The 25605-nt window shown below is 33.7% G+C and overlaps 1 protein-coding gene across 1 annotated transcript in view; it reads right to left on the reverse strand.

The window, feature by feature from the left end:
• Nucleotides 1–15296, reverse strand: part of MUC19 (mucin 19, oligomeric) — a 126410-nt gene extending 111114 nt beyond the window's left edge. The window contains 17 exon segments of the mRNA XM_088837009.1: nucleotides 1603–1726; nucleotides 2120–2242; nucleotides 2921–3131; nucleotides 5066–5163; nucleotides 5375–5435; nucleotides 5871–5988; nucleotides 6705–6933; nucleotides 9559–9618; nucleotides 10962–11012; nucleotides 12700–12749; nucleotides 12837–12912; nucleotides 12915–13008; nucleotides 13709–13902; nucleotides 13988–14152; nucleotides 14293–14472; nucleotides 14562–14717; nucleotides 15155–15296. Of these exon segments, the coding sequence (XP_088693135.1) occupies nucleotides 1603–1726; nucleotides 2120–2242; nucleotides 2921–3131; nucleotides 5066–5163; nucleotides 5375–5435; nucleotides 5871–5988; nucleotides 6705–6933; nucleotides 9559–9618; nucleotides 10962–11012; nucleotides 12700–12749; nucleotides 12837–12912; nucleotides 12915–13008; nucleotides 13709–13902; nucleotides 13988–14152; nucleotides 14293–14472; nucleotides 14562–14717; nucleotides 15155–15296 (2132 nt within the window).
• Nucleotides 15297–25605: the final 10309 nt, after the last annotated feature.

A 25605-nucleotide genomic window follows, 5' to 3' on the forward strand; every position in this document is an offset into this window, starting at 1 on the left:
TGTTTGACTCTTTGTGACCCCAAGGACTGTAGCCTGCCAGGCTCCTCTATCCATGGGATTTTTCAAAGCAAGATTATTGGAGTGGGTCGCTATTTCCTCCTTCAGGAGATCTTTGTAACCCAAGGATTGAATCCATGTCTCCACACCTCCTGCATTGCAGGTGATTCTTTACCACTGAGTCACCAGGGAAGCTCTAATTCCATTGAACAAAATAATAACTTCTGCTCTACTCAGTATAATATGGTCTCCCACATTGCAGACAGGTTCTCTACCATCTGAGCTACCAGGGAAGTCATAAAGAGACATACAGCTATTGATTATGTGAAAAGTGGCTTGTCAGGCCAGAATGAGATCTGTAAATGTAAAGTACACATAGACTTGTAAGAATTAATACTGAAAAAGATGGTAAATTCTCTCAACATTTCATAATTTTATGATGAAATGATAATACTAATATTTTGCATATGTAAAGTTGTGTTGTTTAGTTGCTAAGTCATGTCTAATTCTTTTGCAACTTCGTGGACTGTAGCCCATCAAGCTCATCTGTCCATGGGATTTCCCAGGAAAGTATACTAGGCTGGATTGTAGTTTACTTCTCCAGGGACTCTTCCTGACCCAGGGATCAAACCTGCGTCTCCTACACTGGCAGACGGGCTCTTTATAACTGAGCCACAAGGGAAGCCCATATGTAAAGCACATGATTATAATTAATTCCACTTGTTTGTTTCTTTTTGCTTTTTAAAAATAATCAACTGAAAATGTTAAATGTTAAATTATATATGCAGATCATATTTGTGACTCACATTATATTTCTCTTGAACAGCATAGCTATACACATTCAATAAATTATAGCTCTTGTTTTCCATAATATATTATTGTTTCCATAATTATTAATATATTATCAATACATAAATAGTACATTGCCTATTTACTGAGAAAATATTACAATAAAAATGATACATTTGCTTTCTTTGAGTCAGATTATTTCCCCACAAGGACAAAGTACATTTCGAGAAAGTCCCTTGAATTCCTGCAGATACTTTGAGTTCCAGAGAAAAGTCATAATGAGGGATAGGGGAAGCTCTCTGGTCAGCATTTTGTCCTGAACTTAAAAGTAAGAATCAAGTTATTCAACTAAAAGAGAAATAATCTACACTATCTTTGACACATTAAAATCCACTCTCAATCAAATATAGCTTCACCTGTGTAACCTCATATAAAAATTATTTGAAAAGGATTGTTTGTAAGTGTATTTTTAAAAAATATTCTTGAAAATTAGCATAATTATTGTTTCATTATTATAACCATAATTTTGTATTATTCTTTCCTCTGTTTTGCTACCACCAATCGGTTTACTATTCAAAACATTATTTCAGTTCCTAAAAAACATTATCTTTTAAAGATACACAGAAATCTAATATATTTTACATGAAGCACACAAAAATTTCTCAAAAAATAAAAGAATATAAATGCAGAAAATGCCAAGAGGTTGAATTTTGTTTCTGAAAAGTTCAAGTGTGGATTTAGGGAATTATTTTAAGTTATGTTAATATATTAGTATTATTTAACTATCAATAAAATATAGACAAGGCACACACATACCACAGAGAACCACAAGAACCTTCGCGGACTTCTCCTGACTGATATACCTTTCCACTAGATTCACAGGGACAGTCAGACTTCAACACACATCTCCCTTTCTCTCCAATATCATCCAATAGATAACCTAGAGAACATTATATAAGATTAATCTCCAATACTATACAAATATCAGCAAATTATCAAGCAGTGTATTGAGTAATCACTTTTGAGGCTGTTCTTTCAAGTGAAAACATATACTTAAAATGATAATTTTTATTTAAGAAATTTGAAGACTGGCAAGGGTATAGTTAACTTTCAGAGCCACACAGTAGTCCTACTGAGCCCAGCATAGGACTAGGAGATCATCTGTGTAGTATTATAGAGATAGAAATATACATTAACTTTAAAAGTATCTCTACCTCTCCATTCCTGTATATTAGAAGGATAGATTATGAATAGGTGATAATTTATTCAATAAATATCTTGTTAGAAACAAGATCTCATTATGACTGTGTAACTTCATTTTCAAATGTTTTACCTTCTGGGCAGGTGCAGCCACTCACACATTCAATGTCTTGAAAAGGAGCCACATTAGAACAAGTTGCAGGATTTGAGGGACCACATTCTTTGTAGATATGTTTTTCTGGGCAAATAGGTTTTTCTGGAGAAATATAGAAATATGCATACATAGAAATCAGAGGAAAATAAATGTGATAAGTATATAACATTCTAATGATCTTTTAGAGTAGGTGTCTAAATTTCAAGATAAAGGCCAGTTTTTAAAGATACTCAGTAACTAAATTATGCCAATTTCCTATGCATTACTTTATGATACAATATTTAATTTGAAGAAAATGTATATTACATAGCATCATTTTACCTTACTTTGACATTGATATTCTATTTATATTTTAATTTAAAAGACTGAACTAAGTATAAATGAAAAGTATATTCAGATTTGTATGAAACTCATTTAGATTTTCTAATATTCTGAAAGAAAATACTTACCAGTCAACATACCTTTGATAACTTCCTAGTTATTTTTATGGAGATTTTACAGAATTTCACAAAATTATTTATTTTTCCCAGTGACTTTTACTAATTAAAAAGTCTATAAAGTCCCTATTTAAATCTTAACACAAAGCACTTATGACAAGTCACTCCACAAAATGGACCTCAATTTCTTCACAAGTACATGTCAGAGACAAGACCTTTCTTTCGCCCATGAGGTTCCTTCCAGGAGTTACAGGTATTTGAGAAAATGACTTTGAGACACAGCTCAACTTTAAATGCTATAGAATCTTCTTGATTTGGAGTCTACAATACATTTAAAACCTACCACAAACCACATCAGGATCATCTCTCCAGGATTCAAAGGTGCCAGGACCATCTGAGGCACAGAGGCGGGACAATTCTGAATAAGTGTCACATGTGGATGTTTTGTCTCTACTTTGACAATACTCATCAATGCAGATCATTTTGTAGTCACTGGATAAAGTGCTAACCTTTCCACATTTCTCAAAATAGGTTCCAATAATTTTGTTACAGTACTGCAAAATAAAGCATGAAGTTTTATTGAAACAACAGAAAAATGAGGAATCAAAGGAGTATTTAGGGAAAGATAAGTTCAGACGGGGGCGTTTGTATAATAGCCCATAGCTTTGACAGGGAAAGTTCTTGAACACTGACCGAAATGGGGAGTTTTGAATTATTACAGTTCCTACAGTGACTGCTAAATGAAAACTTCACCTCTGATAATATGTAGTGACTTCAAAAATTGTACCCAATTTCATCCAAAATTTCTCTAAAGGTGACATGAAGTTCAGAACTCAAGAAAATGGAAAATATGAGAAAAGAAAAGATTGTCCATGCCAGAGACTGGGATAGTGTAAGACTGAAACCACAACGGACAGAAGGGTATTAGCCTTTTAGCTGTCAGTCTGCTTATATAATATTCGATGAGCAAACTAATAAAATAGACTGATTCTGGGCTTTCTTGGTGGGGGTCATGTGAGCTGCTCTGGAAACAGCATATTTGTTCTCATGTTGGTTAAGGAAACAACATGTTGGTTAAGAAACATGCTGGTTAAAGAAGTTAAAAATTTTTTTTTTAAATTTTAATATGTTTTAACTAGCACATAGCTGTTTTCTATTTTAATTATGTTTGTTTTCAAAGGAATACAAAAGCTACTAGCAAGCAAATACACAATTTCCACCAAGCAATCCCCAGGACAACTGATAGCATTCTCCAAGAGAGGTATAAAATTAAGTGAAATGAAATCTCAAAGACTGTTTTTATGTTTTTAATCAATGAACTTTGGTTGGCTAAAATGTTTGTTTGAGTTTTTCTGCAAGATGTTACAGAAAAATCCAAATGAGCATGAACTTTTTAGCAAACTCAGTGTTATTCTTTGTGTATCTTTCTCACTAGGTAATAGCTCCTTCAGAGCAAAAACTAGAACTTTGTAATCTCTATGCTTAACACAATGTCTCATACACAGTCTTTAATATAACTTTATATACTTATTCAGCTAACATATTTGAGCAACCAGGAGTAAGTTCTCACACACTGTGCAACTACCACAACAGTAAAACATAATATTACTACAGAGCTCATAATCTCATAGGAAACATGTGAGAAAAGCATGAGGCATTTTTATAGATCATAAATTCTAACAACTGGCATAGGGGAAAAGAGAAAGTAATTCTAACTGCAAAGATCAAGGAGCACTTCACAAGTAAGATAGCAGATGATCTTATACCACATTATGGCTTAATTTGCTTTGATAGAAGCTGATAGATGTTATAAATACAACATCCATTGTCAATAAAACATGTTTCTTCTGCCTATACAATTCATACATATCTTGATCTTGAGAATTTTATTCTAGATTGAAATAAGTATATATGAAAATTCCTTCAGTCATCAAATGAATGCAATCTACCAAAATCAACATTCAGAGAATCATGTTACGTGCAGAAAATTCAAAGCAAATGATGAATATTTTCAAGTGGTATAGTATAAATGATCTGTAACTTTTTCAAAAAGAAGATAAAGTATACTGGGGATGACAATTCAGACTGGCTGTCTGGGGCAAAAGAAAGAGAGAGAGAGCAGAAAAGTAGTTCTTAGGAACACACTACAGAATTTCTAAACTGTAAAAGTTGAGCCAGTCCCCACTGAGATAATTATAGAGAGGTGAAGCATGTCGGTTTACAGGTTAACTAAAACACTGCTCAAAGGAAATTAGAATTATTATACTAATATATATTAAGTATCATAATGTTTTACGGAAAAAATATTTATTTAAGCATCTACAGCTAGACTATAAAGCTGAGAAACAGACCATATGGACATTGGAGAAGAAGCAGTTGCAGAATTCTAAGAATAAGGTCTGTGTGTTAAGAGAATGTTGGATATTTAAACTGAAACCAAAGGGAATATTGCTGAGGTCTGTTATTAGATGAAATATGAATTTATTACCTGTACTCCATCTTCACAAACTTCATAGCTTTTACTAACAGCTTTGGAACAATAACCAGGAATTTTACTATCGGCAATGTGCTCATTGATATCATCTCCTTAAAAAGAAAGCAATGTTAACTTCAAGATATTAATTATATAAGTGCATTATTTTCAAGATAAATATAGATGACAATATAAACATATATTTTAACAATTAATCATTCTTTATACAAAGGCAAATTGTTAGCTTTAGATTTATCCAAAATCAAATAATTGTAATTTCTTTTTGAGAGGGAGTTTTCTTAGACAAATGCATTGAAATCCTACCTGGAGTGCTGTTGAAGTTACCACAAAGACCACAAGTTGGATATTGCTTGTGAAGAGTGAGCTTTGAAAAAATTACATGTATGTTTATAAAATATTGAAAATATCTCAAGACAAAATTTAAACAAATGGAAAGACAGAGCCTCTTCATATTCAATTTTACTTAAGCTGGTTACTTAGTAATATATCACAGTCTTTTCTAAATTATCTGAATTTAGAATTTGCAAAGATCTGACTTCACCTCTTACTGACTGTGTCTTTGGTTAGATTATTTAACTTTTATTATCCTGAATTTCCTGAGTCCCATTATTTGTAAAATAAGATTATTAATATTATGTACTTCAAGGTATTTTAAATATTAGATTATGCTTAGTACTGTCCTTGATATATACAGATTTCTCAATAAACCTTATCTATTTTCCTTATATTATATTATTTTTACAACTGACAGTAAAGAACAAAATGAACAAGCCTATAAGAAAATCATAGGTGAACTTACTGAGAGTTTGTTGTTTTTGTCCCACATTAAAGACAGGATTCCTCTACGACTATTCAAAACATTATGTTCTCCATATTTTTTAATGTGAATCAACTTATTGTTATATGGTATCTGCACACTGAAAAGTGTAAAATACAGTTACATATAAAAGATAAGAACAGTATTATTGCATCAAAATTTTTCTGATAATTTATGTTTCTATATTTAGCATCATAAATAATACTGCTGGTAAATATTAAAGGTTTTTCTAGTCATTTCAGAAGGGACACAATGACTTTTTTCTGATTTTGGAAAGACTTTTAAGAAACAATGAATAAATATTTGGGGCTCTGGAGAAGTGAACAAGAAGAAACTGGTTCGTTATAAGAATAAAATGATTAAATAATTTGAAATGTTCATAAGTAGCCTATCATATCTCATTTTCTTATCCTGAAAAGCATTCAAATACATCATCCCTTCCAAACATAAACTGCCGCTTCTAAAAATAATGGCCTAAATTTCAGTGTATTGTGAAACCTCAAATTTTTATTTAGCATTAAACATACAAACGAAAGTTGAAATATTCTATTAACAGTCTCATTGAACATGCATGTTGCCCCAAATCTAGACTCAAAACAGTCAAACAACAGAACTACTCTTTTTGTTACCACCTTGTTATAGGAATAAATCCCATATACAGCAAAGTCTTATATACGTAAGAAGACTTTTTTATATATGAGCACCGAAATAGGAAAAGAGTAGTTTATCTTCCCCAATCAACCTTTTTTCCCCCTTTTTTGCTCAGGTTACTTCAAAATATTCTACATACTTTATTCAAAACACTATGACATTTACCTTTCACCATTAACTAAAAGTATATCACCAAAGATAGAGACATCATTGTTGTCAATTATAACTGTTATTTTTTCAATCTCACTATCATTGTTTCGTTTGATCTCAATATTGAAATCTCCTCCCGATTCAACACAGTGACGGCAGAAAGTATATGTGCATGAAGACTCAAAGGAAAAAACACGGCCGTTGAAAGCTTTATATGCTCCTTTGCCCCAAGTAGAAGCTTCACCTACAAAATATTTAGGGTAAAATATTCATTATTATTTAGAACAATTAATGTACCTTCCAGTTTTCATTTTTCAAGTGTTCATGTACCTAGAGAAAAATTCACTGAAAGGTACTAGTCTCACATCCATCTTAAGTCTGTAATTTTCTTTCCTACATACTGCAAAATGTGTGAAAAGTAAAACCTGAATTCTTGGAAATACCCAAAGTTGGCTATTCCTACTAAAAAGAAGAAAAGCATCTTGTTTCCCTGCAGGAAAGGGAAATTGTCTCTGCTGTGGGAGAGGGTATATGGAGGGAAGCCGAGGTCTGTTTGCTTGTTTGTTTCGCTTTTTATTTTTTTTATTTATTTTTTTTTTTGTTCTTCATCATTTATCCCACATCCTTTTTTACTGTTTAACATCTTTAAACTTTGAAAAATAACTTCAAACTTAGAGAAAAATTGCAAAAAATAGTACAGCGAACTCATATACCCTTATCACCTGAACTCAGCAATTATTCTTCATATTTGCTTTATAATTATCCACCTCTTCTCTCTCTCTCTCTTTTTGTCTCCTTCCCCACTCTCTGTCTCTGTACACATACACAATTTCTTTCTCAACTATTTGAGACTATGTTACAGACATTAAACCTTTCTCCCTGAATTCTGTGTTGTTTTTCCTGGTAACAATTAGGAAAATTGGCATTCTTGGGCTTCCCTGGTGGCTCAGCTGGTAAAGAATCCTCCCACAGTGCTGGAGACCTGGGTTCGATCCCTGGGTTGGGAATATCCCCTGAAGAAGGGAATGGCTACCCACCCCAGTATTCTGGCCTAGAGAATTCCAGGGACTGTATAGTCCATGGGGTTACAAGGAGTCAGACACAACTGAGCGACCTTCACTTCACTTCCTAATAACAAAGGCAGCATCATACATAATACTGCACAGTAATAAACATCAGTTTAACAACAATACTATATTCTATCTATAGGTCATACTCAGATTTCACCAGCTCTACCAGTACTTCCCTTTGTAGCATTTTTTCCTAGTCCAGGATCATCTGTTACATTTATTTATTTATAATGAATTAAATTTTGCTTATTACCTTTATTCATATGATATGTAAGAGAGCTTGCATGTCTTACATGATATGTAAGATAATAGGGTAGCTGATTCTGAAGAAGGAAAGAACCTTTAAACAATTAATTAACCTCATTTTACATAATGGTCTTATTTGCATAGCGAATAGGTAGGGTTTGATTACAGGCCATTAACAGTCATTAATAAGTGAAACTGTGTTAGAAATACTACTTGGGTTTGTATTTCAGACTCAAGAACCAAACGTCTGTTGTATTTAAATGCTATATCTCTCTAATCTCCTTTAGTTTGGAACAGTTGTGCTGCCCTTCTTTGTCTTTTAGTACTTTACTGTTTTTGAAAGTAAGGCCATCTCATTTTTCTTGTTATGATACAACCAGCATTTGAAAGTGGACATTTCATTTCCAAACACATCATCTTGTGCCAGAAAATAAGGGAAGTGTTCAGAAAAGAATGGAGACATACTGAAAGGACAGGATTCAGTTGAAGGGGCTCCCACTGGACAAATATAGGACAATTTGAGTTTCAAAATGAATAATAATAGTAGTGGGTTATAAGCTGTTGAATAATGTCAGAATCCATGAGTCCATATGACTATCAACAAATAAGGGAGAAGGGACAACTCTTCTGTTTAGAATGCCAATTAATAAACACACAGGGAGTGGTGGAGTTAATGGTGAAGTTAGAAAATCATATAAAATCATATCCTTTCAATTATTGTAATAAGTAATTCAGATAAACCCCAGATGGAGGACACTGTACAAAGTAACTGGCTTTACTTTTTTTTTTTAACATAATTAAGATTTATACAATTTTCACACAACTGTAGGATACAAATTCTATTCATGTTCCCATAGACTATAAATTAGGAGACACTGGAACATATTCAGGGACATAAAACAAGGTGCAAAAATTTCACAGTCTAAAGGTATTGAAATCAAACAGTCTGTTCTCTTATCACTGTGTAATTATATTAGAAATCATTATCAAAAGATATCTGAAAATAACCCACATATTTTCAAGTGTAATGTGACATTTACCAAGAGAGATCTTTGACTTAGGCATCAAAAGTCTCATCAAAAGTAATAAAGTATCTTTATTACTGGAAAAAAAAAACCCAAAACTATACAGAGGGTGACTGCAGAGAAGAAAGCATTTAAATGAGAAATTAATATCAAAATGAGAAATTATTAACGAACTTTAAACAAAAGCCCATGTGTTTCGCTTTTTATAGAGATAATCTTTCTAATGTTGTCTGAGTGGGTGACCATTAATATTGGATGTGTCACAATTTAAAATTTTTTTAATTAATTAAAATGTGAAAAAATATTAAATAAGTATAAATAAGTATATTCTTTCTATACATATATATGTGTATGTATATATATGTGTGTATGTGTATATATATGTGTGTGCCTGGGTATATTAAACAGATAGATGACAGGAAAATTTTTTAAACTAGTTTCAAATTTTCTTTACTTTGAAACCTCATTAGGTACCGGCTGATGGACATATAAATACATATACAAATTAGAAATAAATCTATTACTTACCAATAATCGTGTTTGTTTCTGAGTATTTCGGCGTTGCTTCTGGAATATGGGATCCTTTCTCTATTTAACATAATGAATATATTATTTAAATTTCTAAAATGTACTGGCTTAAATATATAGGATATTTGTCTTTTACGTGGGAATTTAAAAATTGGTATTGAAGACCATCCAATTGGTTTTTTATCCTAAATATATAATTTTATTTTGTGATGCTATGATTTGCCAAAGACATATGCATGATTATCTCTGAAGCCTTTTTTTTTTCTTGTAGCAATCAGCTACAGTATGTTCAGACATCATTAACAGTTTATTCATTTTGGGTCATAGACAGTTAATAACATATGCTGCATCCCTTACAGAATTAATTTTTAAACTTCAAAAGTAGAATTTGGTGGCCTATTTTTATTGGAAGATACTACCCAAACAAGTCCAAGATAGATTTATTAAAACAGTCTACTGTCTAATACTAGTAACTCATTATCCTATATTAAAAAATGAATTATCCTAATCAAAGGGAAAAATTCATAACCTTGAAACTTGGTTTCCCATAATCCTTTATTTCCAATGCACTGACTCTTTTATATGTGACCAAGTAAATACATGAAACCTTAGAGCAAGGTCTAAAACAAGCAACATATACAGCAACAATTTTAAAAAGTGAATACTTTGATAGAATTTTTAAATATTTTTCACAACACCATTTATTGTATATCTTGAGGCCACTACTCTTTATTACAGGCTGTCTTACCCAAGTTAGACGAAAATAGATTAAATTCTTAATTTATTTATAAAATCAACCTTTAAATACTATACCTAAAATGATAAATGGGAGGTTGTATTGTTTTATTTAGGATCTGTTAAGAGAGTCCCTTGGACTGCAAGGAGATCCAACCAGTCCATTCTAAAGGAGATCAATCCTGGGTGTTCACTGGAAGGACTGATGCTAAAGGTGAAACTGCAATACTTTGGCCACCTCATGCGACAAGTTGACTCACTGGAAAAGAGTCTGATGCTAGGAGGGATTGGGGGCAGGAGGAGAAGGGGACAACAGAGAATGAGATGGCTGGATTGCATCACCGACTCCATGGACATGAGTTTGAGTGAACTCCAGGAGTTGGTGATGGACAGGGAGGCCTGGCGTGCTGTGATTCATAGGGTTGCAAAGAGTAGACACGACTGAGCAACTGAACTGAACTGAACTGAAGATACAATTGAATGTTTCTGATTCAAAACTTATTTCAAATATCCAATTGGTCATCTAAATTATGGTATTCAAAGAGAACATGCACTTAGAAGGTCAATATTGCATGAGAAACATATAATAATATTAAGTTCCAGCAAATCAATAATCAAGAGAACATCTTATAAATACATTTTAAAAACAACATTAAAAATCAAACTACCTGGAGTGCTGAGTGATCCAGATGTACTGTAGTCAGATGAACGTGTGACACCTAATTAATACAAAATGATTAGGCCGTTTCTGTTTGTAATTTTATTTGGTAAAATATGAAAAGTATATTTTAAAATCTGATATATATATCAAAGATCTAAATTCATCAATGGTAATGATAGTAGACTTAGAGACACATGATGCTATATAAGAAAAAATATTTTTTCAACTCAACAACCTGCTGGAGTAACAAAATTATAAGCCTCATTACTAAATGAACTGGTACCAAATTAATTTATTCCAGATCAATTGCTTAAAACTTGTTCAGGGAAAGAGAAAAGGGTTGTATAGACAAGTCTGCTTTTCCAGTTTCAACCAAACTTACTCTCACTGTGAATTTTTTCACACTTGGGAAATCTGGTACCATTTCAAAATGTCAAGTGCATAAAGGATTCAGCATTCATAGAAACTGGAAGTATTAAAATTACTAATCTAGATGAACTGATATGTTCAATCTCAAGATGTCTAATGTCAAGAGACATTAATGTCAAGAGATCCAGAACTTGTCATTTCAAAAACACTAGATTTACTAGCATTAGATATGCTACTGGGGAGATTATTAATAAAAGTCTATCACCTAATTTGGAAAATTGAAAGCAATTGAAAACTGACATCCAAATAAAAGAAAAATCTCAATTGGGCAACCACTCCACAATAGAAAGATAAGAGATAATTACCTCTTAGTACATTTCTCAGGAACAAAACCTAAGAAATGTGAATACCTAGGCTAATGGCAGCAGGTCTGGGGTTCAGAATTTCAGTGTCTTGTTAGCCATTTGTATCAACTGTACTTAAGCAAAATCAGTGACAATAAATAAAGAAAAATTTCAAATATCTGAGTTTCACTGAAGTTTTGACCCCAAAATGTGTGTCCAAAGATTAAGAACAACCCAAAATAAAATTATTATTTCTGTATGACCAAATTCATTAATAGTCGACTCTGAGACCAACGATTACTACGTCACACTATCTTTTTTGCTAATTATATTTCATTTTCTAAAAAGGTATTAACCCTAAATTTGAGTTCTAAGTATGAATTGTATTTTTCAGATACTCACTGCTAACTTCATCAAAATAGTTCCCATAACATACTAAGTGTTACTTTAACAATGTGCAACACAAATTTCAATACTATTTAATCTCATGCTTCCATTAAGTGGAAATAATAAATTTTATGAGATTTTCAAAAAGGTTGGATCTTATTTACTCTTCTCAGGAATGGCCCTGTTAAAAAATACTTTAGCCATCAAGGCCAGATGCAAAATACAAAGTTCAAGCCCAACAAATCCACTGCCACTCTTCTACCTAAGAAACTCAAATCAATTTCACATAAAGGCAACAAAAACTATCTATCTCACACCAATATATTTACAACTACAAAACTAGTTCCATATTCTACACCAACATATTAAATTACTTTCATCTGATATCATCTAAAGATATTTCGTCATTTTAGGACTTTTCATTGCTTTTATATTTTATTAAGAAAAGTTATGATTTTCACTAATTTTTTTTATAATTTATGTTAGAATCCTGACTTTTTAATTGACAGAAATAAACCTCAATTCTCAAGTCAGGGGAACCAGATCCAATAACATCTTTTCCAGCATCACAGGTACCTGTACCACTAATGCCAGTTTCATCAGATATGTTTGGTCCAGAGGTACCAACACCAAGTCCAGCTTCACCTTTGTTTCCTTCACCACTTCCAGAAGTAGAAGACCAAATATTTCCTCCTAATGGAAAATCAAGATGTGATTAAAGAAATAAGGAAGGAAGCAGTTAATTTGGATTTCTTGGGAGTAGAATCCAGGTTAAGATATCTGAGTCACTGACTTCAGATCTAGGACTCAAGTATTCAGCCCCAGCAGATCTACCACTACCCTTTCCATTCCCACCAATTTACTGACTCTAAATCCCTATTGGTCAGATGACTCCAAACTGAATCCTGAATCTTCAGAAATGCCACTAAAATATTCAGCCTCGTTTTTTGCATTCTTTCCAAATACAAAATGATGGTAAAAAGAATTATTTCAAAGCATATCGTGATTTAGAATTATTCCCTGCAAAGACATTAACCATCAAAACCTATAGCACTAGAGCCCAAAGAACCACCTACTCCATTTCTATCAGTCCATACCACTACAATCACTGTCACCAAATCAATCTGAACCAGAATCTCCAAAGCCAAATTGAGTTCAGCCCTTCTTTTCTCCATTTATAAAGCTAGAAGTCCTTCCCTCTAGAGGAAAAATTAAAATGTTATTTCAAAATATAATGAAATTTTGAAATACATTTCAATTTTACTGAAAGAGTACAGGTTAGGAGAATGCCTGAGTCAAGGGCATTGGTCCTGAGATTCATGGATCTAGGTCCAATGGACATTGCCACCCCATTCTATCAATCTGCTGCCTCCAAATTCCTTTTCACCAAAAGGTCAAGCATCAGTCCCAAATTTCCAAATTATCACTACTTGTTCATCCCCACTTCTTACACTAGTACTCCTACCAGAATATCAAAACTTTTTCACCAGAATATATTTAATAAATGTTATGATTCAGAAACTTTTTTTCCAAAACTCTTTACTTCAAGTCCAAAATAAAATGATTCAGGCTTTTGAGCTAGCAGAAAAATCAAAATATTATTAACCAAAATAATAAATATTTGGAACTCAACTGGATTTCTCAGGAAGGAGACTGAGAGGATACCTGAACTACTGGCATCAGAGCCAAAGCCTTTGCGTTCGTCCTCAACAGATGCACTGCTATTCAAGCCATCCCCTCCAAGTTCATTGAGTTCCAGTCCCCGTTGACCAGAAGACCCTAAATTGGATTCCAAATTTTCAGAGCTATCACCAACATAGGCACTAACACTTCTCAAACTGGTGTCACCTGCAGAATATAAAATGGTTGTCACAGAGTTTATTGATATTTTATGATTCAGAAAGTTATACGTGCAAAAATGAGATATCAATACCTAGATCACTGGAAGTGGATCCTTCAGATCTAACCACTCGATTTCCTTCAACTGTTTTGCTACTAAAGTCACTGTCACCAAATGAACTTGAACCGGAAGATCCAAAACCAAATGCAGCATTGACCCTTCCAGCTCCAACTTCCCAACCAAAAGACTCTGTTTCAACTGATGAAAAAGCAAATCAAGATGTTATTAAAATTTAATCTTTAATAATTAATTTGTTATAAGATTATTTAAATGAAAGTGTTTCCACCACTTAATTTAATTAACTTAAAATTTTCCAGAATGAGTCTATATTGGAATACCTGAGCTAGCATCAGATCCGAGATCTTTAAATCCAGCCCCAACAGATGCACTGCCACTCAAACTATCCTTTTCAAGTTCATCGATTTTCAATCCCTGTTGACCAGAAGACCCTAAACCAGGTTCCAAATTTCCAGAGCTATCACCAACAAAGATATCACCACTTCTCAAATTGATGTCACCTGTAGAATACAAAATGATTGTCACAGAGCATACTGAAAACATCCTATGATTCAGAAAACTTGCATGCACAATAATAATATATCAATACCTAGATCACTAGAAATGGATCTTCCAGACCTAGCCACTTGATCTCCTTCAACTGTTTTGCTACTAAAGCTGCTGTCACCAAATGAACTCGAACCAGGTGCTCCAAAAGCAAATGCAGCATTGTCTCTTCCAGCTCCAACTTCCCAACCAAAAGATCCTGTTCCAACAAATGAAAAAATCAAAATGTTATGAAAATTTAATCTTTGTTAATTAGGTTGTTGTGAAATGTTATTTAAAGAAAAGTGTTTCCACTACTTAATTTAATTAACCTAAAATTTTCCAGAATGAGTCTTTATTGGAATACCTCAGCTAATGACAACAGATCCAAAGCCTTTAAATCCAGCCCCATAGATGTACTGCCACTCAAACTACCCCCTCCAAGTTCATTGATTCCAAAACCCTGTTGACCTAAACTGGAATCCAAATTTCCAGAGTTATCACCAACAGAGGTATTCAAAAGTATTTTAACCAATTAATTAATTTAACCAATTTAAAGTTTTTCTGGATTGAGTCTCAGTTGGAATACCTAAATCACAGGCATCCAAAATCTATGGATTTAACCCCAGCAGATCCCTTACTGCTAATTTCACTCACTCCAGTCAGTTCTACTGATTTCCAATTCCTTTTGACCAGATGTCCCCAAACCAAATACTAAATTTCCAGAGACATGGCTACTAAATTTAGCCCCTCTTCCTATGCTACTGCTGTCTGCTGAAGTTAAAAAAGAGACTGTCATCGGGGAATATTTAAATACAACTTATGAATCAATACTTTTTATACACAAAACCTAAATAGTGATATTTAGATCACCAGAACTTGATTGTCCAATGCTCCTTATTTCTTTCTAAGACCACTGACACCAACTCCACGTGAACCAGAATCATCAAGACTAATTCCAATTTAACCCTCTTTTTACCATCAAGTCAAAATCAAAAGGCAAATGGAAAACTAAATGGAAACTTAAACTGTCACCAGGAGAAATAAACAAAGGATGTAAATCATTTATGTTTTTTCTTAATAGAGTCTAAATCAGAATTCATACATTATTAGAGAGCCAAAGCCCATGGATTTATGAACAAACTTCTTACCATTCTTTCTATTTCTATCAGTTTCCACATCTTTTAAGAAAAATCGCTCTGATACAAAAAATACTTATATTTACTATACTTTAATGAACCTCAGTTATGTCACTGATTTTAATTTCCAATATAAATTGATATTTATCTACAACTTTTGATTATTGAAAATATAAAACAATATTGAAAACCATTTTGAAATAAAAATTACTGTAACAAAACTTAACACTTTTGTTTTGTTTATTACCTCCTAATTCTTGACCATAGATATAAACATTTGACAGTTTCAAACATTCTGATATTCCTTTTCAGGACAATCAGTTCAAATATGAGTAATAGAACTTAAAAATTAAAAAAATCATACAGAAACATGAGAGACCAAAAAGTTTTTGTTTCTTATGACAAAACTAGGAAACAAGAGCATTTAAGTGGCTTTCCCAAAGTCCACAAAAGGTTCATAGGAAAGACTATATAGAAACTGGATTTCTTCATTCCAGGTCCAAGCCCTTTCATAAAAGCATTCATTCTACTTGCTCTTCACTAAAATGTTTAAATTGATTTCTGTTGACAAAAGCACAGATCCTTTAAGAATCAAACGTAGTTTTAAAATCTCTCCCATGAATTCCTCTAACACTAAATCAGATTTGGTCAAAAATAACCATCAATTCCTGCTTTGCTAATTGATTGCTTTTTCTGTCAAAAGAAGAAACGAAGAAACAACCTAGATTTCTGTTTCACTTGCAACAAAATTAGAGCCAGCTAATCCATTTACTGAATTCACACAAAATCCCTTTTGGCCAGATGCACCCCAACAAATTCTATTTTTGTTTGAAGCAGTGCCACCAAATTCTGTACCACCAGAGACACTGTTGGCAAGACTATATGCTGAACTGGTTTTCTTTACCATACAAAAATAATCATTATCAGAGAAAAGTTGCATTAATTCAGATTGTAAAAGAAATTAATCTACACTCACTGATTGAACGAGGCCTTCATTATTGTTTTGAATGTATCATCCCTTCCCCTCCACATATCTTTCCATATATAATTCCACACAGTATAATCAGAGATGGGCATGGCAGCCAGTTTACCATGAGGTTTGAGAGAATTCCATAAGAAAAGTGATGCACTGGGTTCAGAGTTCATTTAAGATAAAGTTTCAATGGCTTCTATAGAACATGAGCGAACAATTCACACCTCAGTGTTGTAAACAAGAGCAAATTTCTGTGTTGACTTATCAGTCATATTGAGTTTGTCAATCCCAAAACAGATGACTGGACAGACAGGAAATGTTTGTGTCTTTCCTTTGGATGTTTCAACCACAGCCCTACACCTAAAACTGCTACTCCCTTTTTAGTTATCACCACCTGGACTCAAATATTAAATTTTAATATAAAGTATTGAAGTTATTTTCTTCACTGGATCTCCTTCTTCGTGGCTTTTGCAGAGATACAAACTATAGAAACTTCAGGGACCAGGTAAGTAAAGTAAAAGTTTGAATCAGCCAAAAGGAAGAAGTGTATTGAATCAGAAAAGACATGCCTAACTTAAATTTAAATTTGTTTTTGATTGAACCAAAATTGAAGGCCACAACTGCCTAAAAACCCTACTTTTTAACATTATTACTTGGCAAAGTGAGTATGTAATTTCAAGAGGAATCTTCTTATTGAAAGTGGATCGTGGTTGCAGACAGAAACATGAGTGTGTGTTGTTTGTGTGTGTGTGTGCGCACTCTCAGTCATGTCCAACTCTTTGCGACCCCGTGGATTGTAACCCACCAGGCTTCTCTGTCTGTGGAATTTTCCAGGCAAGAATACTGGAGTGGGTTGCCAGTTCCTCCTCCAGGGGATCTTCCCAACCCAGGAATGGAACCAGCAACTCCTGTGTCTTATGCATTGCAGGCAGATTCTTCACCGCTAAGCCACCGGGGAAGCCCAAAACATGAGAGACTGCACTAAAACTGTGTCCAGGGAGCATTTTAAATTATTAGTTTACAATTATAAAAATGATTGATCATTACGATAATAGTAAGAAAGATAGTTTAAGAAAATAAAAATTATCAGAGAGAATTTAATTTAATGTAAACTTTGCCAAGATTCTCTTAGAATTCATTACTCTCATTGGCATTGGAATTAGTGTCTTTAAGGTCATATGCTACAAATAAAACAAAGATTATCAGATTATCCCAACTGGGAAAAAGTACTTCTAGGTCAGTATTTTTCTCCAACAGTACCTGCTGGAATGTCTTTTGACTCTAAACTATTAACCTCCCAAAGTTCTCTGACCCGTCTGCAGCAGCTCCTTGAGTGCTAAATCCAGTGTTAAGGAGTGAACCAACAAGAGATTTCTTTCTTCTGTTTAAGTCACCAAAGGATGAACTACTGTGAAAAAAGGGACTTACTGTGAATAACAGAAATTTTTATATGAAAACAGTATTGCTAGCACAATAAATGTGATTGGATTGCAATACTATGAAAAGCCATATTTTATTTTGTGTAAGCACCTTTATTCTGGTGGTGCTGGGAATGACATACACCTCTTATTAATTTAATCACTATGTCCATATCTTTTTGTCATAGTGGTAAAACTTCAAGAAATAGATGAGTAGAGTTGTTAAGATTTAATTGATATGTACTAGAAATTCTTCCTCTCGGGGACAGGGCAGAAACCTCCCATCTGCTTCCTTCTCCAGTACTAAGCTCTGAGTTCCAGTGGTCAACCTTCTCCCATCAAAATACTCCACCATGCTGAATCCAAGCTGTCCTTTAGTAACAGCTGGTAAAATTAAAATAACATACCTGATTCTCTTTTCTGTATTTCTGCAAAGAAGAAAGATGAAAACATTTACTCATAAATTAACATTTGCTCAACTCCTTCAAGAGCTAGTTAAATGCCATTTCAATGAGGATACTCTGACAGTGTAAAGCTGCACCCCTCATTTTAATCCTCCTAATTATCATTATATTATTCTAACTTATTCCATAGATTTTTATCACCTTGTATATACCATGTTTACTACATATAATGCTTATTGCTTATGAACTGTCTCCTTCTAGATTTTAAGCAGTATAAATTCAAGATTTTTTGCCTGTATTATTCACTGAGGTATTCCAAATGTCTTGAAATGTGCTTGAACCATAGAGGACACTCAGTTAATATTTATTTAATAAATACATTCATCAACAAAGGCCTTTTGTTAAGGTAATATATACTGTATAATATAAGGTATTATTGAGGTATTAATATACTGTGCTTTCTATACCATTTCTGGGGTTTTTTTAATCTCTACAATAAAATTGAAGAACTTTAGAATTAGTAATGCCTTAATAACTATAATATTCTTGTAAATTCATGGAAGACATGCATTTTGGTCACTAACTAGATAATAAAATGCATGATTTGTAAGCAGAACTTAAAGACTATGTAAGAGCAAGTACAAATAATAGTAAGAAACTTAATTCTCTCTGTTGACAATAAGGGAAGAGAGACTCCCCTCTTTTTTAGATCATTTACTTTAGAAAACTTAAACTCCCTTCCTTTCCCTGCCTCTTTAATATGTTTGTTCTTCTTTTTAAAGTTTATGTAAGAAACTCAGTAATGTTTCCTTAAGCGATTGGTGGCTATCTTTTTGAAACGCTATCATGAAGGGAGAGAGCCCCCCTACGTCTTCAGTGATATGAATATAACTTCAGCTGGTGTCTGACTCCAAGTGCAAACTTCCCTCCTTTATGATTTTAAAGATACAAGAAAGTATTTTTTCTTATAAAGGCAACTAGCAAACACAGGTGGCTACCCTAACACCAAGCAAACTTAGGACAAATCATATGTGACAATTAGCGATGTCAATTGCTCTTATTTGAGAACAAGTTATTGTTCATCTTAAGGACATGTATGTAGTGGGTTTTATCTTCCTGGCTGTATAAAAGAGAAATATTTCTTTCTGTTCTTGCAATCTCTCCAGCTGATTGTCTGTGATGTGTATCACACTCTGGTTTAATCCTTATTCAATAATAAAACTGCTTTCTTTCTCTTCTGCTTTTGTGAAGAGGTTTTCTGGGGTGGCAAGATTTTGTTTTTAATTACATTTCCCTAACTCTGATTTTTGGGCTTAACCATTTTGCATGTTTCTAGCAAATATATTTTTCTATAGCAATCAATATCCAGAAATAAAATAGTAAATTTTTGAGAGTAGCAATGATTTAGTCTGCTATTTAGTTGGAGGAAGAGATCCTTAACATTTGAGACATAATGAAATTATCATAATCACTTAATAGTGTTTGGTTTAAGATGAATTCAAGAGTGCTTAAATTACAGCCAATTTATATTATTGTTATTAAGTAACCCTCAAAATACTATCACTTTTACAACTCTTCATATATGGCGTTTTTTTCTCAACTTCCCCTAAACCTGCCCCACTTCACTATACACTCTTCTCCCTTCCCCTTTTATCTTCACTCTCTCTCATTGTCTTTCTTCACTTCCATGTGCTTTTATCACTGCATCTTGAAATCTAAATATCTTAGTTTGATGGCAAAGCAGAAAGAAATAAGGCCATATTCAGTACAGTTGGGAATTTATGAACTTTTGAGTCAGACCCATCTGGACTCCCAGACTTGCAATCAGAATGCCCTTTGTCAATACCTCCCTTAGAGAGGGGGTTCCTACTGTAAGCCACACAAGTTTTACTCTGGCCTTCCTTGAGCCATGGTCCTCCTTAGAGGTCAAAGAATACAGACACAGGGTCAAGGGTATATGCTAACCCCGAGCCAGCTCCCTTCCCCATTGTAGATCATACTATGCCTCAAATAATCTTGAGAGAGATGCCCATGAAGATTCTGGTAGAGGGATTGGAACAACAGGGCCCTGGGCACACATATAATAAGAGAGGATGAAAAATATCTGCTTTATAATGTGTGTGTGCATGCTCAGTCACTCAGTTGCATCTGACCCTGCGGCCCCATGGACTGTGTGCACCAAGCTCCTCTGTCCATGGGATTTTCCCAGGCAAGAATACTGGAGTGGGTTGCATTTCCTCTCATTATATTTCACATATTTAATTTATGGCAAGTGTTCACTATATTCATCATATCTCTCCTGAGTTTAACCCCACAGATATAATGGATCCTTCATCTTGTTAGACAAATGTTTCTCCTGAATTTACTCATTGTTACTGAAATGAGCCAGCCTCGTATCTTAGCCCGTGTGCCATATTTGTTTCTACTATTTTATCCTTCTTGTATTTTATTACATAAAACTTGCTCAGAAATATAATGCCACTGGGATCACTAGTAGTAAGGGCCAGTATGTTTGTTGTATGTATCACATCTTATATGTGGTACATATTCCTTAATCTACATTCACATTTTTCTCATAGGTTTAAGAGATTTTTATAAATCTAGTAACCAGAGCAGTTTTCTATTTCAAAGGTTACTACTTTCATCAGTACTGACTAGGTATTAAAATGGTTGGCCCAGATTATACTAGAACACACTATGGTATGTTTGTTTGTATTAATAAGAAATATTTCTGGCATTGAAACACGTATGTTGTCATATGTGAAACGAATCACTAGTTCAGGGTCGATGCATGTTATAGGATGCTCGGGGCTGGCATGCGGGGATGACCCAGAGGGAGGATAAAGGGAGGAGGGAGGTGGGAGGGGGGTTCAGGAGGGGGAACTTATGTAAACCCGGGGCAAATTCATATCAATGTATGGCAAAACCAACCAATATAATATTGTAAAATAATTTGCCTCCAATAAAAAATAAATTAACTACAAAAAAAAACAAAACAAAACAAAATGACTGTAGACAGTATGTATGTTAATGGGTGTGGCTGTGTTCCAATAAAACTTTATTCACAAAAAAAATAAAAAATAAAAAAAAAATAATAAAATAATAAAAAAAGAAATATTTCAAGTGTTTTAATGATTTTTCCATGGAAGACATGTCCTGTCTCCAAAGAAAAGCAGTTCCGCTCTATTGTTATTTAGCACAAATAGCATGAGAAAAGAAAACAAAGTAATTTACCTGATTTTCTTTCAGCTATTTTGTCATCTGAAGAAAAACAGAGAGAATTGCTGTCATTAGTAGCTTTTTTGATAAATTTGCCAATAGAAAGTGAATCTTGATTGCAGCCAATGCTTGTCCTGTGAGACATTTCCACATCTGCTAACTGAGTCAATACTCAGGCATGAATATAGTAGTTATTCACTGACCATAGTATCTTAATACCCCTCTAGACCAGCTCCATAAAGGAAATGGCTATACCACTCCTCCAACCAGTTAATAGAGTCAGTCTAGATGCAAGAATTAGGACATAGCAAAACATAATTCTTAGATGACTGAAAAGGTGTTTCAAAGCATTATTATTCTATGGCAAAATGTAGATGTTTTAAAGTTTTTCATGTAACAGAAATAATGTATAAACTAAAATTAATTAATGTGAATCAAATGAGTACAATTTCTATTTTACAGCTGTATACTGAAATTCAAATACATACAACTTACAGATAGTTCTAGCATTGTTATTATTACGAATCAAGATGAACTTAAAGTAAATAGACAGCCTGTCAAGCCATAGTTAAGTATGTGTGCTGTGCTTAGTTTCTCAGTTGTGCCTGACTCTTTGCAACTCCCTGGATTGTAGCCTGCCAGGCTCCTCTGTCCATGGGGATTCTCCAGGCAAGAAAACTGGGAGCAGTTGCCGTACCTTCCCTCCTCCAGGGTATCTCCCCAACCCAGGGATCAAACCTGCATCTCCTGCATTATCAGGCGGGGCTTCCCTGGTGGTTCAGCTGGTAAAGAATCCTCCTGCAAAGTGGGAGACCTGGGTTCAATCCCTGGGTTGGGAAGATCCCCTGGAGAAAGGAACAGCTACCCACTCCAGTACTCTGGCCTGGAGAATTCCATGGACTGTATAGTCCTTGGGGTCACAATGAGTCAAACATGACAGAGCGACTTTCACACTCTTTACAACTGAGCCAAGGGCAAACTAAACTAAAACAAACAGCAAATAAAGCCAGTTAAAAGATAGAGGGCTTCCAATGTGTTTTGATAAATTGTTGCCAAAACTAAATTGTACATAGTCACACACACACACACACACATTTAGCCAAAAGATAAGAAAAAATAGTTTACAGATAGGTGTGGGGACTATTTGTCTCTAAAGAAAAATTATACAATAACATTCCCCATATAGGTTAAATATCTGGAAAATTCTGTCTGAAATGTAGGTTGCAATTAAGAGTCATCCCTAAATCCTCTTGCAACAAATAAAGATGTCAAAAAACCATGCATGAACTTTTCCTTTCTCGAAAAGAAATTCTGGGGTCTCACACAGAATACAACATATTCAAGGATAATGAGCTGGGATCAAAGGTGCTCTCATCACAGGAAACTGAAGGCAGTAAGTAGGAACTAGAACTGAGTGTGAAGCAGATGAAATGATCCTATAAAAACATAAAACTAGATATTCAAGTAAGTGAGGAGAAAGAAAGGCAAATTAAGAACAAACATAGAAACTTGGAAACTATCTTGAGTAGAGTTCAACGGTCATGCACATATTAGTAAATCCCAAAGGCAACATTCCATGGTATTTAATATAATTTGCGTTCATTTCTATGTCCTCAAATAAGGTTAATCTCTGTTGAGAAGTTCCATTTCTTCTTGGGCATGAAGATAGGCTATCTGTGGTTCATTTCAATAAGTTTACCTTTCAGAGAATTTGGTTACCCACACATAGACAACTTTTATACATAGAACATATATTTATCAATGATCCTTAATTATATTCATTCAAAACAAATATACTGAGTGTCATGGCACCCATAGATCAAAATCCCACCCTTGAGTAGTTTACAATTGTGAGATAAATAGTGAGGAGTCCTGGTAATTCAATAACAAAATCAAGTATGTATGAAAATTAAATATATCAATTTTCTGTATTCCATGTTGATGAGAATGTAAATTGGTACAGCTATTATGAAGAACAGTATGGAGATTCCTCAAAAAAATTAAAAATAGCACTACCATATGACCTATTAATTCCACTTGATTATGGATCCAAAGGAAATAAAATCACCGTCTCAAAGAGATATCTTCACTCCCATATTCAGTGCATAACTATTCACAACAGCCAAGACATGGAAACAATACAAGTGCCCATCAATAGATGGACAGCTAAAGAAAGTGATATGTATCACATGCAATAGCATACTGTTCAGCCATAAAAAATAAAATCCTACCATTCATGGCTGCATGTGTGGACCTTGAAGGCATTATGTAATAGGAAAGAATCTTTTGTATCTAAGTTAATGACTTGTAAGTTTAAATTACACATAATGACCTATCTCTGGGAGCCAAGCCTCCCAGGTAATGAGTATTAAGCTAAAATACTTTTGCTTAGCTCACAGGAAACATCCTGACCATGACCAGCTGTGAATGACTGCAGGAAGATTCCCTCCAGAGACGAATAGGAACCAGGGAATAATTTGATTTACTACCCCTCCCCCCAACACACACATACTTTTAGTATAAAAGAAGCCTGAATTCTAACTCAGGCAAGATGGTTCAAGATGGTTCTTTGGGCCATGAGTCTATCTTCTCAGTTTGCTAGTTTTCTGAATAAAGTTGCTGTTCCTTGCCCCAACAACTCATCTCTTGATTCATTAGCCTGTCATGAAGTAAGCAGTATGAGCTTGAACTCTGTAACAATTACATTAAGTGAAATAAGTCAGAAAAAGACAAATCTTATACAATTTTCTTTTTATGTAGAATCTAAAAGTATCTAACACATAGAAAAAGAGTAGAATGGTGATTTCCAGGAAATTCAGGATGAGAGAAATGGGAAGATCTTGATCAAAAGTACAAACTTCTAATTATGAGATAAATAAGTTCTGGGGATTCAATGTATAGCATCGTGACTACAGTTAACCACTTTGCATCTTGTACTTTAAAGGTGCTAAGAGAATAGATCTTAAATTTTCACGTCACACACACAGATACACATACAAAATAACTGTGTGAGGCGATAGAGGTGTCAAATAACTTTATTGTGGTAGTCATTTTAAAAATATATGTACACCAGATCATCCATCACATTGTATATCTTAAACTTAGGTCAATTATATTTTAATATAGCTGGAAAAAATTTTCTGTGTTCCAAAAGTGAGCTCAGAATACACCTTGTTATCTAAAAGTCAAGATCAATTTCTGAAAGATACTGACCTGAGTTTAGCCTATAAAATAGGGCTTCCCCATCTATAAAAAATGAAAGGAAAAAAAAAAGATGACAACAGTTAGATCATTTTATACTTCTATATAGCATATGTTTTAAAGCAATGAGAATAATTCTATCATTTCCATTCTTCTTTTTTATTCAATATAAGCAATCTACTTTTCATATCTAATCACTATTTCAATATTAATTTATTCTTTTGGATCTTTCTTATTTAAAAAAATCTTATCTATATAGATATATGTAGTATATTTACCTATCAATATACTTAAAAGTTTCATTGTCAGCACATTCCTGGGAACATATGTAGCCAAATAAATTAAATTCAAACATTAATATTAACCAATACTTTATACCATTTCATACTAGCTAAATGTTTTACAGCTGCCAACATGAAGTTTATTTTCTTATCTATATTTCACTTGATTTTCCCTAAACATTTCCTGGTTAATGTGTTAATAAGCAATGAATTAGACCACAAAGGGGAAGGAGATAATCAATTGTACAAAGTTTACTCTAGAGGACAAAATAGTCTGGGAATAAGATAAGAACTGATTATCTATTTTATGACAAATCTACTGAAGATTTTTTCCCACTTAGCCAGGGAACTGTTTATTTCTTTCTATATATTCATTGTTGTTCATTCACTCAGGCATGTCCAACTCTGCGACCCCATGGACTGCAGCACACCAGACTTCTCTGTCCTTCATCATCTCCCAGAACTTGCTCAAA

This window comes from Moschus berezovskii, chromosome 6 (genome assembly GCF_049115385.1).
Source record: "Moschus berezovskii isolate FMDL1 chromosome 6, NW_MosBer_1.0, whole genome shotgun sequence".
NCBI classification, from domain to species: Eukaryota; Metazoa; Chordata; class Mammalia; order Artiodactyla; family Moschidae; genus Moschus; species Moschus berezovskii.